The following is a 20,084-nucleotide window of genomic DNA, read 5'->3' on the forward strand; positions in this document are numbered from 1 at the left end:
TAAAGATGGTGCTCAATATATATTGGTTAAAGTGAATTCTGTGAAGACACTGCTCCATAACTATTTTCTAATGATAGTTGCTAAGGAAATACAAATGTAAGAATAGATGACCCAATAATCTAAAGTAATTATAAAAGCTATACAATTCTGAAAATAAATGTAATAAATCAAAACATAAGAAAAACATTTGAAAATAAAAATACAGATTCAGCAATCCCTTCCCACTTGCTAGCAAAACTTCTGGAATAAGAGACTGCATTACTTAGTAACTAGAGACCTAGTGGAAAAAAATCAGGTTGGGAAAATAAGATTGAAATTGACTATAAAGCATTTATAAGACTTTTTATATTCTCTAAAACAAAATTTAAACAAACTATACAAAGAAAAGAAACATTTATAGAATTTTATGAATCTTGAAAAATGGATACTGTACAATTAATTTCTATCTATTTTGATCTCAAGATGACTTCCTGAGATGACAGTGATGATATATCACAGAAAGAATGTCAATAATATTTGATTGTAGTCAGGTAAACAAATTTTCTGGACACTTTTCTTCCTCTAATTAACAAGACTACATACTCTCTAAGTACTGTAATTACAGTTCTGAATGTTTAATTTTGTGCCCCTGACTTTAATCATTATCACTGGCTATCAAATAAGTAAATGGCATCCTTTCCTCTATCCTTTGGAAGAAAATAAAGTATAGGTCGATTAGCATTTTGTGAAGGTGTTCTCATACATTTTAGAGGGTTGCAGCAAACCCCTACACCTTTCATTCATATCATGAGGAGACTGATTTTCATCATTTATCAATAAAGGTTGATGTACAACCTAAGAAATTGATAGACTCACACTCAGACTCTTTAAAGTACTGAACTACTGATTTTCTATCTTCATGATTGGATGATGCAAAATCAACTCTTCAAGGTTTTACCTGAGTAATTCATCACATGGAGAGTTTAGAACTGCACTGTCCAACACAATAGCCATAAGCCACATTAGTCTACTCAAATTTAAATTTCATTTTTCAAGTGAAAATTAGATAAAAGACCTGTCAGTTGTGCTAGCCTAATTTCAAGTGCGTAAAAGCCCCATGTGATACTGGCTACTGTATTGAACAGTACAGAATTATATATTTCCATGATCACAGGAAGTTCTACTGAACAGCACTGGTCTAGAAAGCTAATAATTTGACTTAAATAGTAAAAGTGGTTTGTTATATTTTATCTATCAAGTGTTACATTTTTAAACTCATGATCAACAGGAGTAGCCTTACTATTCCTTCGATGTAAATTTCCAATAACTATTATTTGATTACAATTGGACCAGCTCTTATATACTATACAAGACATGTCAAATTTCTTCCTGCCTCAGAGCCTCTTTTTGGTCCATTCTCTGACTTGTTCTTCACTTTCGGTGCCAACTTGAATGTTAACTGCCTTAGAGAAGCCTTCTCTGACCCTTCTACCAAAAACGGGTCTCAGCCACCACCACACAATATGCATTTTAATCTCTATCTCAGCACCCTGTTTATTTTGTTCATAGGTTATCACAGTTTTCATTCATTCATTCATTCATATTTTTCCATTGAAGGAGGATCCTTTGTCTATCTTATTCATAGCTCTGTCCCCAGAGCTTACCTAGCACAGTCATGCACTCAAAATTTACTGAATTAACACATTAATGTTTGCTGAATCAGTGAATAAATGTGCACAATGACTGTCTTTCCCCTCCACAACCAACTCATACCTCCAGCACCACACTTTTATATTTATTTCTTCCTTCCTCTTCTTTCTAGTTTATGTTATTTCCTTTCTTTCCCAGCAGACTCTCTCAATTTTTTTTTAACTTTAGTTTTGAGTTCAAGGGGTAACAAGTAGAAAAAGAAGTCCCAAGACACTTTTAGGAGAGCTTTCAGAGAAAATAAACTTATTTTTAATATTCCACCCTGTTCCTCCAGCAAGTACAACGAGAACAAAAACACTAATCCTACCCTTCAGTACACACATACCAGTGTGGCATAGGTTACAAAGAGGATTTAATTAGCTTGCATGTGAGAAAAGGTATGGATTTAAGGGGGGGAAAAAGTAGGACGAAAGAAATGGGAAAAAAAGGGATATTTCCCACTCACCTTCTTGAATAAAATATTTTTCTTATCTTTGAACATTTGTCATCCAGTGCCTACTACTACACTCTTAGAAAGCAATGTGACTTGAAATAATTTTTATTTATATAGAAAACACAACATAATCAAAGAAAGACAACTAAATTTCACAACAACCTGAAGGGACCATTCAAGAAACTAGTCATTTAAAGTATCTTTAGTACATATATACAATGGAATATTACTTAGCCATAAAAAAGAATGAAATAAACCCAATCAAAACATGGGCAGATGATCTAAATAGACATTTCTCCGAAGAAGACATACAGATGGCCAAAAAGCACATGAAGAGATGCTCAACATCACTAATTATTCGAGAAATGCAAATTAAAGCTACACTGAGGCATCACCTCACACCAGTCAGAATGGCCATCATCAAAAAATCTACAAACAATAAATGCTGGAGAGGGTGTGAAGAAAAGGGAACCCTCTTACACTGTTGGTGGGAATGTAAATTGGTACAGCACTATAGAGAACAGTATAGAGGTTCCTTAGAAAACTAAAAATAGAGCTACCATATGATCCAGCAATCCCACTCCTGGCATATATCTGGAGAAAACCATAATTTGAAAAGATGCATGTACCCCAGTGTTCACTGCAGCACTGTTTACAATAGCCAGGATGTGGAACCAACCTAAATGTCCATCAACAGAGGAATGGATAAAGAAGATATGGTACACGTATACAATGGAATATTACTCAGCCATATAAAAGAACGAAATAATGCCATTTGCAGCAACATGGATGGACCTAGAGATTCTCATACTGGGTGATGTAAGTCAGACAGAGAAAGACAAATATATGATATCACTTATATGCGGAATCTAAAATATGGCACAAATGAACTTATTTACAAAACAGAAATAGAGTCACAGATGTAGAAAACAAATTTATGGTTACCAGGGAGGAAAAGGGAGGCAGGGATAAACTGGAAGATTGGGATTGACATATACACACTACTACATATAAAACAGATAACTAATAAGGACCTAGTATGTAGCACAGGAAAATCTATTCAATACTCTGTAATGACCTACATGGGAATACAATCTAAAAAAGAGTGGATATATGTATATGTATAACTGATTCACTTTGCTGTACACCTGAAACTAACACAACATTGTAAATCATCTATACCCCAATAAAAATTTTTTTTAAAAAGGCAAACAACCCAATTTTTTAAATGGGCAAAATATTTAAACAGGAACATCAGAAAAGAGAACATCCAAATGGCCAATAAGCATATGAAAATATTCTCAACATCACTATTCAACAGGGAAATGCAAAATAATGCCATTATACCAAGTGTTAAAAAAGAAATAACAAGCCCCAAATGGGGTCACTCACCCCCCATCACAGCAAACCAAGCCATTTTCAACCCCTCCCAGAGATGTGACTTTAAAACAGTCCAACTGAAATTTCCTGAGAAAGACCCCTGCAGTTCCGGTCCTGGTAGAAGACCTGGACTGAAACAATCCTTTCTTTTCATTTACTAATACCTTCTCGCTCCCTCCCTTCCTTCTACCTATAAAAACCTTCCATTTTGTACAACCCCTCCTAGGGCTGCTGATTCTTAAATTTTTGAATAAAGCCATTAGTTCCTCAAAAATTAAAAAAGAATGAAATAATGCCATTTGCAGCAACATGAATGGACCTAGAGATTATCATACTAAGTGAAGTAAGTCAGACAGAGAAAGACAAATACCATATGATGTCACTTATATGTGGAATTTAAAAAGATGATACAAATGAACTTACTTACAAAACAGAAACAGACTCACAGACATAGAAAACAAACTTATGGTTACAGAAGGGGAAAGGTTGGGGCGGGGGGAGATAAATTAGGAGGTTGGGATTAACAGATACACACTACTACATATAAAATAGATAATCAACAAGGACCTACTGTATAGCACAGGGAACTCTACTCAATATTCTGTAATGACCTATATGGGAAGAGAATCTGAAAAAGAATGGATATGTGTGTGTGTGTGTGTGTGTATATATATATATATATATAGATATATATATACACACACAAAAGAATGGATATATGTGTGTATATATATATGTATATATATGAATCACTTTGCTGTACATCTGAAACTAACACAATGTTGTAAACTGACTATACTCCAATATAAAATAAAAATTAAAATAAATAAAATGAAGTATCTTTAAAAAGTTACATATAATTATAAGAAGGGAAAAGGTTTTTTTTAAAGATGAATGAATTATGAACCAAATATATTAAATATATGAGCTATTCAACACATTGGAAGACTCCAACTTTCTGTTTAAATCCACAGAATTTATGTATCATTAGTTATTATAAAGGTATCCTGTATTTTCCTAAGAAATAATGCTATACAAAAAAATCTTAAGGCAATCTACAGAACTTACTTTGATCCAAAAGAAGTCTAAATGATCATTATGTAGTAATAGTACTAAAGAATTTTAACTATCATTTATAATACAGTTTCTATAGAAAATTATGTTTGAAGTACCAACTTAAAATGTAAGGAATAAATATCAAACTCTTGCAGGTTTGTTTTTTTGATACTGGAAAAAGGTTTCATAAGATATGTCCACTTAACACAAGAGCTGGCAATTTTATGGTACCTAGTGTGAGAAAGAAGGGACAGTTCATTGGGACTTTATTTTGAAAAAGAGAACTAAAAGGCATGAACTATTTGTATTTCCCAAGCTGATCATGACTTTTTACATCTCCATTTTCACTGTATTTGGCACACAGAGCTCAAATAATGTTGAAAGATACATAGGTAGGAAGGAAGAAGAGGAAAGATATAGCTGTTTAATTAATCCTACAAATATTTATTGAGTTTCTAACAAGAATTGTTCTAGGAACTTGGGAAACGCAGCTGAACAAAAAGAGCAAACAAATTTATGAAGAATTTCTGTTGCTAGTAGCAACGACTAAAGTTACAGTGACAAGAGATCTGAGTCAGTGTTCCTGGGTCCCATTTACTCTCTGATAATGCACAGTTTAACCCCTACTTCTATGTCTTCCTTTACTACAAAATAAACAGAAAACAAAAACAAAACAAAACAACAACAAAGAAAGAAATTCCTCCTGAGCATTTTATCAGAAACCAGAATAATGCTTCTGGGGTGAAAAATCCCCAAGGATGCACTACATATGACCAAGGATATGGATGTTTCTGCTAGAAAGAAGATTAAACTCTCTTTCATGCTCTCATATCACCTCCCACTCACTAGTGCAAACTACCCAGTGAAAGGCAAGACCCATGAGGACTAGAGTCTTGAGACAGCAACATGGTCTGAAGAAATGGTAGACTGCAAAGGAATCAGGCAGTAACAATATACTAACACTAAAAATAAGAAATAGAAATCCAGATTTGACTTATGACTACAAGAATAGTACATGTAAGAGAAGAATGTGTACCTTCAAATAAGTAAAGGAGCTATATAATTTCACTGAAGAGTACACTACTAAATAGGGGAAAACTTTTCCCTACTTGGTATGTTACCATCAGGCTTTAATTAATTATAATCACAGTACACAATGCAGGGACACTTAAAGGGCTATCGAGAGTCATTATTTTATCTGGTAAAACCATCTTTCATAATCAAGTCAGCCACAGATTCCAGGAGATATGATGCAATTCCATGCCCAGAGGTCTTCTCAGGCTTTAAAATCAATCTTTTGTTTGAATCCTCCCTCTTCAGGCATATTCTATATGACATTAAGCAGAAGCAAAAGAACCTAAGAATCTAAGCAAAATTTAGAGGCTATTGGATTATGAAAGATTTTCTATCACCTAGTATCTTAAAAACAACTTCCTTTTAATTTCTTAAAAGCAATTTCAGTTTTAATTACAAGATTTATTTATGTCAAAAGCAAACCACTTCTTTATTGATTCAGTGGAGAACTACCACTCATCTAGGAGATATTTTTCTTTTAATATCCTATAACTCAGAGTCCACCAGTAAGTATACCTTTATTGGTCAAAAAAAAATGTTTTTAACACAATATTTAAATAAAAAAATACACCAAGAAAAAAATATTAAAACAATACCATATATTATTTACTGTTTTGAGTTAGTTTATGCTCTGTCATAATTTACAAGAATTCAGAGTTAAAGTTTACAGTTGGATGTATCTTGAGAAACCTGTTTAGAATGTTTCAAAAGTCTAATGAATTCTCACTTTAGAACTCGGACATTTTAACACTATACATAATATGTAATCTCCAACTCTGGGAGGAAAAGCACAATTTCTATGGTCAAAGAATTTACAGTCATTAAATAAAAACAAGTTTTCCTCCTTACAAGAATCAAAGTTGTAAGCAAACTTTTAAAGTGCTACGGGCCACTTCACATGGAATAATCCTAGGTAGCATTTATTCTACATTTGTATTCAGGTAGAGATGTTTACAACCAAATTTGTACGTAATTTGTTAGGCCTCAATTTAATTTACATACCTGTACCGATGAATATTTGAAAAAATTTTCCATTTGATACCGTCTAAGAACTTCATTTAGCTTTTGATCTGAAACAAAGAGAAGAACCAATTTGTAGTTAATTCGGTAATGTTCAACTTTTAAAAAGTAGAAATAAAGTAGATATTATTTGATACATCCAATGCAAAACTGCTAGTCGCCACTGTTGTTCAAAATAAAATGAATCATCAATCTCAACACACCATTTTAGAATTTAAAACTAGGCCATTCTATACACCTAAGCCAAATAACTACTACCAATGGGAAAAAGAACAGCTACAAAGAACTAATTTTTCTGATCCTATAAATTTTAATTCTCAGTCTCTCCTGGTTTGCTCTTCAGGTTACTAGAAGTCAAAAAAATATTCTCCACGTTTATTTTTTTATTCCTACTACTAGAATTGAAAAGAGTTGGAAAGATAAGGCTAGACCATTCCCGTTTAGAAGTTAAAATCTGCTGGAATTCTCTTCCAGGACAAACCTCCACACAGAGGAGAAACTGCAGGACAAAGTATCCAAATTAAGCAGGAATGGGCAAGAGACAATGGAAAAGAAGGTCCAGAAAAGCTCAGAACTCTCAGCAAGTACAAGGTAATACTTTTATTTGAAGCAAGAAAAGCAACATACAATAGAACATAGCACCCAACAAATATACAAAACTCATTCTTTCAAGATCACATGGAACATTTAAAACTGATAATTTGCTGACAAAAGGGTAAGTCTCTTTTAAGTTTTTGAATATTCAAGTAGGATTTATCTCAGAGATGCAAGGATTTTTCAACATTCACAAATCAATCAATGTGATACACCACATTAACAAACTGAAGAATAAAAGCCATACGATCATCTCAATAGATGCAGAAAAATCTTTCGACAAAATTCAACAACGATTTATGATAAAAACTCTCCAGAAACCAGCCACAGAGGGAACATACCTCAACACAATAAAGGTCATATATGACAAACCCACAGCTAACTTCATCCTGGAAGTATTTCCTCTAAGATCAGGAACAAGACAAGGATGCCCACTTTCACTTTTATTCAACATAGTTTTGGAGGTCCTAGCCATGGCAATCAGAGAAGAAAAAGAAATAAAAGGAATACAAATTGGAAAAGAAGAAGTAAAACTGTCACTGTTTGCAGATGACATGATACTATACATAGAGAATCCTAAAGATGCCACCAGAAAACTACTAGAGCTAATCAATGAATTTGGTAAAGTTGCAGGATACCAAATTAATATACAGAAATCTGTTGCATTTCTATATATTAAAAACAAAGTATCAGAAAAAGAAATTAAGCAAACAATCCCATTTATCACTGTACCAAAAAGAATAAAATACCCAGGAATAAACCTACCTAAGGGGGCAAAAAAACTGTCTTCTAAAAACTATAAGACACTGATGAAAGAAATTGAAGACACAAACATATGGAAAGATATACTGTGTTCTTGGATCGGAATAATCAATATTGTTAAAATGTCCATACTACTCAAGGCAATCTACAGATTCAATGCAATCCCTATCAAAATACCAATGGCACTTTTCATAGACCTAGAACAAATAATCTTAAAATTTGTATGGAAACACAAATAGCCAAAACAATCTTGAGAAAGAAGAACAGAGGTGGAGGAATCACGCTCCCTGACTTCAGACTATACTACAAAGTTACAGTAACCAAAACAGTATTGTACTGGCACAAAAGCATAGATCAATGGAACAGGATAGAGAGCCCAGAAATAAACTCATACATTTATGGTCAATTAATCTATGACAAAGGAGACAAGACTATGCAATGGATAAAAGACAGTTTCTTCAATAAGTGATAATGGGAAAACTGGACAGCTACATGTAAAAGAAGGAAATTAGAACATCTCTAACACCATATACAAAAATAAACTCAAAATGGTTTAAAGACCTAAATGTAAGAGTGAAAGCCATAAAACTCCTAGAGGAAAACAAAGGCAAAACATTCTTTGACATAAATTACAGCAATATTTTTTTGGATCCTTCTTCTCAGGCAAAGGAAATAAAACCAAAAATAAACAAATAGGAGCTAACCAAACTTAAAAGCTTTGCATAGCAAAGGAAACCATCAACAAAATGAAAAGACAACCTATTTAATGAAATATTTTCAAATGATATACCTGATAAGGGAATAATATCCAACATATATAAATAGCTCATACAACTCAACATCAAAAATACAAATAACCTGATTAAAAAGTGGGTATAAGTAGTGAATAGACATTTTTCCAAAGAGGAAATGTAGATGGCCAATAGGCACATGAAAAGATGCTCAACATCACTAATTATCAGGGAAATGCAAATCAAAACCACATTGAGATATCACCTCACACCTGTCAGAATGGTTATCATCAAAAAGAACACAAATAACAAATGTTGGCCAGGATATGGAGAAAAAGGAACACTTGTACACTGTTGGTGGGAATGTAAATTGGTGCAGTCACTGTTAAAAACAGTATGAACGTTTCCCAAAAAACTAAAAATTGAACTATTATATGACCCAGCAATTCCACTTCTGGGTATATATCCTATAAAAACAAAAACACTAATTCGAAAAGATACATGCATTCCTACGTTCATAGCATGCATTATTTTTGAAAAATTTTTATTGGGGTATAATTGATTTACAATGTTGTGTTAGTTTCAGGTGTACATATAGCATACATTATTAACAATTGCCAAAATATGGAAGCAACCTAAGTAGTCCATCAACAGATGAATGGATAAAGGAGAAAGAATACAACTCAGCCATAAAAAGAAGGAAATTTCGCCATTTGCAGCAACATGGATGGACTTGGAGGGCATTATGCTAAGTGAAATAAATCAGACACCGAAAGACAAATATTGCATGATATCACTTATATGTGGAATCTAAAAAAATACAACAAACTAGTGAATATAACCTAAAAGAAGCAGACTCACAGATATAGAGAACAAACTAGTGGTTACCAGTGGGGAGAGTGAAGAGGGGAGGGCAATATTGGGGTAGGGGAGTAAGAGGTACAATTAGTAGGTATAAGCTACAAGGGTATATTGTACAACATGGAAAATACAGCCAATACTTTATAATAACTATAAATAGAGTATAACCTTTAAAAATTGTGAAGCACTAAAAATTGTACACCTGTAACTTATATAACACTGCACAGCAACTATACTTCAATAAAAAAAGAAGAAAAACTAAAAATTAAAATAAATAAATAAGAGTAAGTCTCAACAACTTTCAAAAGACTGAAGCTGAAGAGGAGAATATACCACTCTAAAATATGCCTCTTTGCCATAAGGATTATTTTAGGCTGGTAATTTTTAAGAAACAGCAGAACAGAAAAAGCTCTGAAAACTGAGTACAAGTTACCATTTTGTAAAAGACATTTACATTTATAAGGGAAAACTCCATTTGTAAGCATGTCTCCCTCTCTATACCAGAAAGAGAAAGATGACTCTAAATCTCTAGAAACTCTTTATGAATAGAGAAGGTAATGACTTAAATCTGCTTAAAAACTTTACTCCTGTTTACTGTGCTTTTCCTGGTAATTTCTCATCTCTTCTTTTGTCTTTATCTGAAGATGTTATTTAAGATTGTAGCTTGGGATATTTGAAGGAGTTTTTCTCAGTTTTCCTGGGTCTCTAATGTATACAGAAGGTAAATATGTTATTAAACTTGTTTTTCTCCTATTAGTCTGTCTTTTACTATAGGAGGTCACAGGCAACAACCTAGAACGGTAGAGGAAAATTATTTTTGCTCCCCTGCAAAGCCAAAGAGGGCCTATTACCTGATAATAGCACAGTTAGGCTAGAATGAAGAACCAAAAACTACAGGAAAAATCTCCATAATGTAAGAAATTACTTTTCAATAACCTATTGGTCTCAGGATGAATTACAAAACAAACTTAAAAGTATTTTGACCTCGATGATAGTGAAAATGCTGTACCTCGAAACTTCTTAAAGAGGAAAAAGCCCCTGCACAGCAAAGAAAAGTATCAATAAAATGAAAAGGCAACCTACTGAATGGGAGAAAATAATTGCAAATCATATATCTGAAAAGGGGAACAGATCTAAAATAAAGAACTCACACAACTCAATAGCGAAAAAACAAACAACTTGATTAAAAAATGGGCAGAAGACCTGAATAGACATTTTTCCAAAGAAGACATACAGATGGCCAATAGACACATGAAAAGATACTCAACATCATTAATCATCAGGAAAACGCAAATCAGAACCACAACAAGATATCACCTCATTCCCGTTAGAATGGCTATTATCAAAAAGACAAGAAATAACAAGTGTTGGTGAGGATGTGGAGATGGGTACTGTTGGTGAGGATGTGGAGATGGGTACTGGTGCAACTACTATGAAAAACAGTTTGTAGGTTTTGGTTCCTCAAAAAACTAAAAACAGAATTCACATGACCCACCAATTCCCCTTCTGAGTATTTATCTAAAGAAAATTAAAACACTAATTTGAAAAGATATGCACCCCCATGTTCATTGCAGCATTATTTATAATAGCCAAGATATGGAAACAACCTAAACATCCATTTTGGATGAGTAGATAAAGAAATTGTGGTATATATACAATGGAATATTACTCAGCCATAAACAAAGAATGAAATCTTGCCATTTGTGACAATATGGGTGGACCTCGAGAACATGATGCTAAGTGAAATAAGTAACAGAGAAAGACAAATATCATACAAAAAGAGAGAAACCAAGGTCACTGATACAGGGAACAGATTGGTGGTTTCAAGAAGTGGAGAATGAGGGCAGGGAGAGGCAGGGAAAAATGGATGAACTGGTTCTTTTTTTCTTTTTTTTAATAAATTGAATAAATCTTTTAAAAAGAAAAAAGATATGAAACATTCTTAAAAGCAATGAAAGAAAAATAGATCAATTGAGATATATTCCTTGTCCATCATCAAAAGCCACAATATTATTAAGATGTCAATTCTTCTTAAATTAATTTAAAGATCCAGTACAATTCCAATAAAAGCCATTTTGTAGATATGGACAAACTTGTTTCAAACATTGCATTGAGTAGTCTAGACAACACTGATGAAGAAGAAGTTGATGAACTCACACTTCCCAATTTCAAGATTTACTAGAAAGCTAAAATAATCAAGAGAGCATGGTATTTGAAACAAACAGACACAAAGATAAACAGAACAGACAGAGTACACTAGTACACCTATGCAAATTCAGACAACTTGACCTTGGTCAAAGGAATAAAGGCACATTAATACAGAAAGCACAGACTTTTAGTCTTTAGTCATTGTCAACAAATGATGAGGGTACAAATCGATGACCACAAGAAAATAAAGACACAAACTTTGCAACTTAGACATAAATTCATTCAAAATCATTCATTGTCTTAAATACAGAGAACAAAACTATAAAAATTATAGTGGAAAACTTGGGAGAAAATCCACATGAGTTCTAGTTTTGATAATTAGTTTTCATATACAACACAAAAAGCACAATCCGTGAAAGAAAAAATATTGATAATGTGGACTTTATTAAATTTAAACTATTTACTCTATGAAGGACAATGTTCAAAGAATGGAAAGACAAGCCCCTGACTACGAGAATATATTTTCAAAACACATAACTGAAGAAAGATTTGCATGCAAAATACTCAAAGAACTAGAAAAAATCCACAATAAGAAAAACATACCAAATTAAAACAAATATGGCAATATGAGTAGACACCTTACAGAATAATATATACAGATGAGAAATAAGCATGTGTAAGTTGATCAACATTGGGAAATCATTGGAAAACGATAAGCATTGTGCATTGGGGGAAAGCAAATTAAAATAACAATGAAATATAGGGACATATGTATACATATGGCTGATTCACTTTGGTGTGCAACAGAAACTAACACAGTGTTGTGAAGCAATTATACTCCAATGAAGATCTATTTTAAAAAATAACAGAGCTTCCCTGGTGGCGCAGTGGTTGAGAATCTGCCTGCCAATGCAGGGGACACGGGTTCGAGCCCTGGTCTGGGAAGATCCCACATGCCGCGGAGCAACTAGGCCCGTGAGCCACAGCTACTGAGCCTGCACATCTGGAGCCTGTGCTCCGCAATAGAGGCCGTGATAATGAGAGGCCCGCGCACCGCGATGAAGAGTGGCCCCTGCTTGCCACAACTAGAGAAAGCCCTCGCACAGAAACGAAGATCCAACAAGGCCATAAATAAATAAATACATAAATAAATAAATAATAATAATAACAATGAGATGCCCTACCCATAAAACTAAAATAAAAAATAAAATAAAATATAGGTGGAAATGCAACAAGAATAGCTAATAGGGCTTCCCTGGTGGCGGAGTGGTTGAGAGTCTGCCTGCCAATGCAGGGGACACGGTTTCGAGCCCTGGTCTGGGAAGATCCCACATGCCGCAGAGCAACTGGGCCCGTGAGCCACAACTACTGAGCCTGTGCGTCTGGAGCCCGTGCTCCGCAGCAAGAGAGGCCGCGATGGTGAGAGGCCCGCGCACCGCGATGAGGAGTGGCCCCCACTTGCCGCAACTGGAGAAAGCCCTCGCACAGAAACGAAGACCCAACACAGCCAAAAATAAATATATAAATTAATTAATTTAAAAAAAAAAAAAGAATAGCTAATATTTTGCGAAAGAAAAATCGGGGCGGGGGGACTTGTTCTACCAGATATCAAGATTTATTATAAAACTATAGGCATTTAGACTGTGTGATAGTCATATAAGGATAAACAAAATTGACCAATGGAGGAGGATCCAGGATCCAGAAGTATACCCATGTATATATGAGCACTTGAATTGTGATCAAAGGGGCACTCCAGAGCAGTGAGGGGAGAAGGACAATCTTTTTGTAAGCGGTTCTAGGTCAGCTGGATACGCTCATGGAAAAGAACAAAACGTCACCCATAAAAATCAATTTTATGTGAAATGAAGATCTGACTGTGAATGCCAAAACAATAAATTCTAAAAGAGAACAAAAAGAATATCTGTATAGCCTTAGGATAGGGAAAGATTTTTTTAATCAAAACACAAATAGCACTAATCATAAAAGAAAAAATGACAAACTGGACTACATTAAAATTAAGAACTTCTGTTCATCAAAAAGAGACTGTTAAGAGAGTAAAAATGCAAGCCATGGGGCTTCCTTGGTGGCACAGTGGTTGAGAATCTGCCTGCCAATGCAGGGGACACGGGTTCGAGCCCTGGTCTGGGAGGATCCCACATGCTGCGGAGCAACTGGGCCCGTGAGCCACCGCTACTGAGCCTGCGCGTCTGGAGCCTGTGCTCCGCAACAAGAGAGGCCGCGATAGTGAGAGGCCCGCGCACCGCAATGAAGAGTGGCCCCCACTTGCCGCAACTGGAGAAAGCCCTCGCACAGAAACGAAGACCCAACGCAGCCAAAAATAAATAAATAAATAAAATTAAAAAAAAAAAATGCAAGCCACAAACATGGAGAAGGTATTTCCAACACCTATAACTGACAAAGGGCTTATTTCTAGAATATACAAAGAAATTCTATCAGTTAAAAGGCAGGCAATCCTATAAACAAAGTGGTAAAAAGACTTAATTAGTATTTCACAAAAAGGTTACCCACCAGGTGCCCAACAAACATAGAAAAGTTGTCAACCTCATTAGACATCAGGAAAATACAAATTAAAATTACAATAAAATAAAGAGCTAAGACTAAAAGACAAATGCTGGTGACAATGTGGAATAAAGAAAACTCCCATACACTGCTGGTGGGAGTGTAAATTTGTAGAATTTTAAACACACATATAATTCCTAGGAATATACCCAAACAAAATGTGTGCACTTGAGCTCCAAGGGCCATGACAAAAAATGTTGGTAACAGCATTATTCTCAATGGCCCCCAAACCGGAAACAACTGCAAGTATCTATCAAAAGAAGAATAGATAAAAGTGATAAATTTATAAACTAGAATATTCTATAGCAATGAAAATGAACATACTACATCTACATGCAAGAGTATGAATAAATCTCAAAAACATAATATTAAATAAAAGAAGCCAAACACAGAAGGACGCATGGTTTATGATTCCATTTATATAAATTTCAAACACAGGCAAAACAATTTTTACAGTGTAAAATTAAAGATATTAGTTATCTTTGATTATCTTTCGGGTGGAGGACATGGGTATGATCACAAGAGGGCTTCTGGGGTGCTAGCAATGGTCTATTTTTTGACCTGGGTTATGATTATATGAGTTTTGAGCTTTGTAATAATTCTCTTAGCTTTATATTTGTTTTCTCTATTTTCTGCATGTTACACATTAGCAAATATACATATATATGCACATATATATTAACTATATATACAAATAAATTAAAAAATATAAAATTACACACACAAAATGTATACATTCTACACTGTTAACTTCAGATAACAGTTTCTTCCTTGAAAGCATACATAATTTGGTGGAGAAATATGACATATATGTGATTCTGATAAAGGAATAAGTAATTATAAAGTATTAATAATTTAAATCATTTTTAACTTTGAGTTTAAAAGGAATTATCCCTTTTTTTTTTATTGTTACCCTCAGAACTTTTAAGAGAGTTACCTGACACACAGCACTAAAATTAGGATCTAGTTTCTGCTTATTACTCTTCTATCACAGTCTCAAAAGGAGGTTGGAGATAAGGCCAGGGATATAATAATTCCAATACAAACTACTTCTTTTTTTTTCCTGATAGGGTTTTAAATAAGAAAAAACACTAAATATGATGTCTCAGTAAATAAAATAGGTTAAGAAGTCAATTGTGTATTAATGAGAGAAAACAATCTTCATAGACTGACTTTAATCTGGAGGAAATTTTACCATAACTTAAATCTACAATTTCCTTCATTGAACAAGCACTTATCTCATTGTTTAATTTGCATTTTCTGGATTACTGATGAGATTGACATTTTCATATTTTTAGTAGCTCTTCAGGTTTTATTTTTTGTGAATGACCTATCATATTCTTTACCATTTTTCTATTAGTGTGAATGTATTCTTATTTGTGAAAACTTTTTAAATTGTGAATGGTAATTGACTCTTCATTATATTTATTATAAATATATTCTCCTTTCTTGTGGCTGGGCTAGTCATTATATTGATGATGTTTCTTGTGATATCCAAGTTTTTATTTCTAATGTTGTCTATTCATACATATTTTCCTTTCAGTCAAAAATGTTTGTCTCTTTAAGAAATCTTCTATGATCCTGAGATCAAAAAGACACCCTCTTAAATTTTTTTCTGAAAGTTTAAAGAGAATTTATTCCTTCAATCAATCTGGAGATAATTTTTCTATATGGTGTGAGAAAGATATCTTCATTATTTTTTCTTTCCCATTTGGATACCCAATTATCGTAGCACCATTTGTTGAACAGCCTATCCTTTCCCACTGATTTGTGTTGCCTGTTCTTTCAGATAACAAATGTCTGGAGATGTATGTGTTTGTCTCTGTGCTAACTGATCTATGTATTTATCTATCTGCCAATACAATATTGATTTAATAATTGGATATTTATAATCAGTCTTAATAGCTGGAAAAATAAAATTTCCCACCTTGATGCTCTTTAAAACTCTTTTGGCTACTCCTAGCTCATCAACATAGATTTTAGAACCATGTTGTCAAATCTAGGTTTGGGATTGCATTGAATCTACCCATTAATTTGTGGGGAAATTGACATGTTTACTATACTGAGTGCTCTAATCCACAAATTTGATATGTTGCTACATTAATCTAGGTCTTCTCTTATGTACTGAATAATTTTCTAATGCTAACTACCCTTCCATTGGTGGGATGAACACAGTATGAAGATGATTGTATGTATATTATATATCTACGCACACACACACACATGAACTTATATTCATTGATGGATTCAATTTATTAATATTTTATTTAGGATTTTAGTTTCTGTGTGCATAAGTAAAACAGGTCTATTATTTTTCTTTCATGCAAGTGTCTTTGCTGGGTACTAAAGAAGACAGACACTGGGTTCAAACTAGACTGCCTGGGTTCAAATCCCAGCCCAATTACTTATTAGTTATGAGGTAACCTTGAAACTGTGGTGGCACTTATCCAGGAGGTTTTTATCTATGGTTATTGAACAGCTGGGTACAAGAACTGCAAAATCAAACTCAGGATAAGGTGTTACCAGGCATGTGCTAGAAAAGCAGGGGCATAATCACATTAAGATTACTTACAAGAGAACAGATGAACCAAGGGGAAACTGTTACAGCCTATGTAAGAAGGTAGTAAAAACAAGCTGGGAAGGAGTTAAGGAAATGGAAGAAAATGAAGGGTTCAAAGAATAGAGGTCTCAATGAGGTCAAAGAACAGTTATAGTGGGAGTAAGATATTTGTGTTTAAGATTTCAAAAGTAGGGCAAATTGAATAGGACTTCTGCTTACGCTCAAGATAAAGTAAAATGGTCCACTTTCCCACCTGACACACCAAAAAAACCAAACAAATGAAACAATGGTTTGCCAGGCAAACACACATCAGACACTGATAATTACAGACACAAAACAAATGAAGTGAACCCTGTGATTGTCCCAGCTTACTGACTTGAGCAACATTTCTGGCCACAGAACAAGGAGGGAAAATGCAGGCAGAGATCAGCAAATCCTTTGAGCTAAGGAGATGAAGCTGAGACTCAGTGGAAACCAAGTAAACTAGAGTTGGCAGGACAAACAATAGGAGAGAAAGCTGTACAGAGAAAGAACTCCACATATATAAGATCTGTGAAGGCTCTGTCTCGCATAAACAAAAGAGTACTAACTCTTTATTAAAGAAATTGAATTTACAGTTTAAAATCTTCCTACAAAGAAAGCTCTAGATCCAGTTGGCTTCACTGGTAAATTCTACCAAACATTTAAGGAAGAAATAATACCAAGTCTACACAAACATCTTCCAGAAAACTGAAGAGGACAAAATATTTTCCAAGTAATTCTGAGGCCAGCATTACTTGATACCAAAAACAAAGACATTAGAAATTTTTTTTTTTTAAAGGCTTCATGGGACTTCCCTGGTGGTCCAGTGGGTAAGACTCTGCGCTCCCAAGGCAGGGGGCCCAGGTTCGATCCCCGGTTGGGGAACTAAGAGCCCACATTCCGCGGCACGGCCAAAAAAATTTAAAAAAAAAAAAAAGGTTTTAGGTACACAGATGTTAAGATTTTAAATAAACTTTAGATAATCAAATTCAACAATATATAAAAAAGATAATACATTAGGACCAAGAAGACTATCACAAAAAGGCAGGTTTAACATTGAAAAGTAATCTATGTAAATCACCCTATTAAAAAACTAAAAATGGAAAAAACATCTGATCATCTCAATAAATGCAGAAAAAGCATTTGGAAAAATAATCCAACACTCATTCTGATAAAAACTCTCAGAAAACTGGGAATAGAAATGAACATCCTCAACCTACTAAGAACATCTATGAAAAAACTACAGCTAGTATCATATTTAATTTTGAAAAACAGATGCTTTCTCCCTAAAATCAGCAACAACACAAGGATGTCCACTCCAACCACTTCTGTTCAACAATGTACTCAAGGTTCTAGCCAGTGCAATAAAGCAAGAAAATGAAATGAAAGGCATCCAAAGTGGAAAGGAAGAAGTAAAACCGTCTTCATTTACAGATGAAAAGATTGTCAATGTAGAAAATCTGATGGACTCTATATAAAACCTACTAGAATAAGTGAGCTTTGAAAGATGGTAGGGTAAAATACACATACACACACACACATGCACAAAAAGTATTTCTATATACTAGCAATGATAATTCAGAAATTGAAAGTAAAAGAATAATACCATTTACAACAGTATCAAAAACAGCAATACACAGGGATAAATCTGACAAAATATGTGCAAAACCTATACACTAAAAATTATAAAATATTACTAAGAAAAAATTAAAGAAGTTATATCAATTGAGACATATATTTTTTCATTTGTCAGAGGACTCAATATCATTAAATGAATTCTACACAAATTGATCAAGAAAGTCAATACAATGCCTATCAAAATCCCAGCACCTTTTTTTGTAGAAATTGACAAGCTGATTCTCAAATGTATATGGAAGTGCAAAGGACCTATGATAGTCAAAACAACTGTGAAAAAGAACAAATCTGAAAGGCCAACACTATCTGACTTACTATAAAACTGTAATAATCAAGAGAGTAGTATACTGGTTTCCAGATAATCAACAGAACAGAACAGAAATGGATCTGCACAAATATGTACAACTGATTTTTAACAAAGACGCAAAGGTAATTTAATGGAGAAAGGATAGTCTTTTTAATTGGGCATCCATATACAAAAAAAGTGAACCTCGACTCTTATCTTACACCTTGTACAAAATTTAACTCAAAATGTTTCATAGATTTGAAAGTAAAACCTAAAACTACAAAAATTCTAGAAGACCACATAGAAGATAATCTTTGCAGCCTTGAGTAAGGCAAAGATTTCTTAGATATGACACATCCATAAAAGAACAAATTGATGAACTGAACTTCATCAAAATTAAAAACTTCTGCTCTGTGAAAGACACTCTTAAGAGAATGAAAAGAATCCATCCCTACTGGTTATAACACCCACTACAAGAATGAATTCTTCACTCCTTAGTTTGATATGCAAGTCCCTCTTTCTTCTTTTTTTTTTTAGCAGAGGAAACACAATTACTTTTTTTTTTTAACATCTTTACTGGAGTACAATTGCTTTACAATGGTGTGTTAGTTTCTGCTTTATAACAAAGTGAATCAGTTATACATATACATATGTTCCCATATCTCTTCCCTCTTGCATCTCCCTCCCTCCCACCCTCCCAATCCCACCCCTCTAGGTGGTCCCAAAGCACAGAGCTGATCTCCCTGTGCTATGCGGTTGCTTCCCACTAGCTATCTATTTTACTTTTGGTAGTGTATATATGTCCATGCCACTCTCTCACTTTGTCACAGCCTACCCTTCCCCCTCCCAATATCCTCAAGTCCATTCTCTAGTAGGTCTGTGTCTTTATTCCCGTCTTGCCCCTAGGTTCTTCATGACTTTTTTTTTTTTTTTTTAGATTCCATATACATGTGTTAACATACGGTATTTGTTTTTCTCTTTCTGACTTACTTCACTCTGTATGACAGACTCTAGGTCCATCCACCTCACTACAACTAACTCAATTTCCTTTCTTTTTATGTCTGAGTAATATTCCATTGTATATATGTGTCACAGCTTCTTTATCCATTCATCTGTCAATGGACATTTAGGTTGCTTCCATGTCCTGGCTATTGTAAATAGAGCTGCAATGAACATTTTGGTACATGACTCTTTTTGACCTATGGTTTTCTCAGGGTATATGCCCAGTAGTGGGATTGCTGGGTCATATGGTAG

At 34.1% G+C, this 20,084-nt stretch overlaps 1 protein-coding gene across 2 annotated transcripts in view; it reads right to left on the reverse strand.

The window, feature by feature from the left end:
- Positions 1-20,084, reverse strand: part of SCLT1 (sodium channel and clathrin linker 1) — a 237,467-nt gene that overhangs the window by 212,479 nt on the left and 4,904 nt on the right. For both annotated transcript variants that reach the window (XM_057547507.1, XM_057547506.1), the window contains exon 2: positions 6,635-6,702. In XM_057547507.1, the coding sequence (XP_057403490.1) occupies positions 6,635-6,667 (33 nt within the window). In that variant the 5' untranslated portion in view covers positions 6,668-6,702. The remainder of the gene's footprint in view (positions 1-6,634; positions 6,703-20,084) is intronic.

This window comes from Balaenoptera acutorostrata, chromosome 5, assembly GCF_949987535.1.
Source record: "Balaenoptera acutorostrata chromosome 5, mBalAcu1.1, whole genome shotgun sequence".
Taxonomy (NCBI): Eukaryota; Metazoa; Chordata; class Mammalia; order Artiodactyla; family Balaenopteridae; genus Balaenoptera; species Balaenoptera acutorostrata.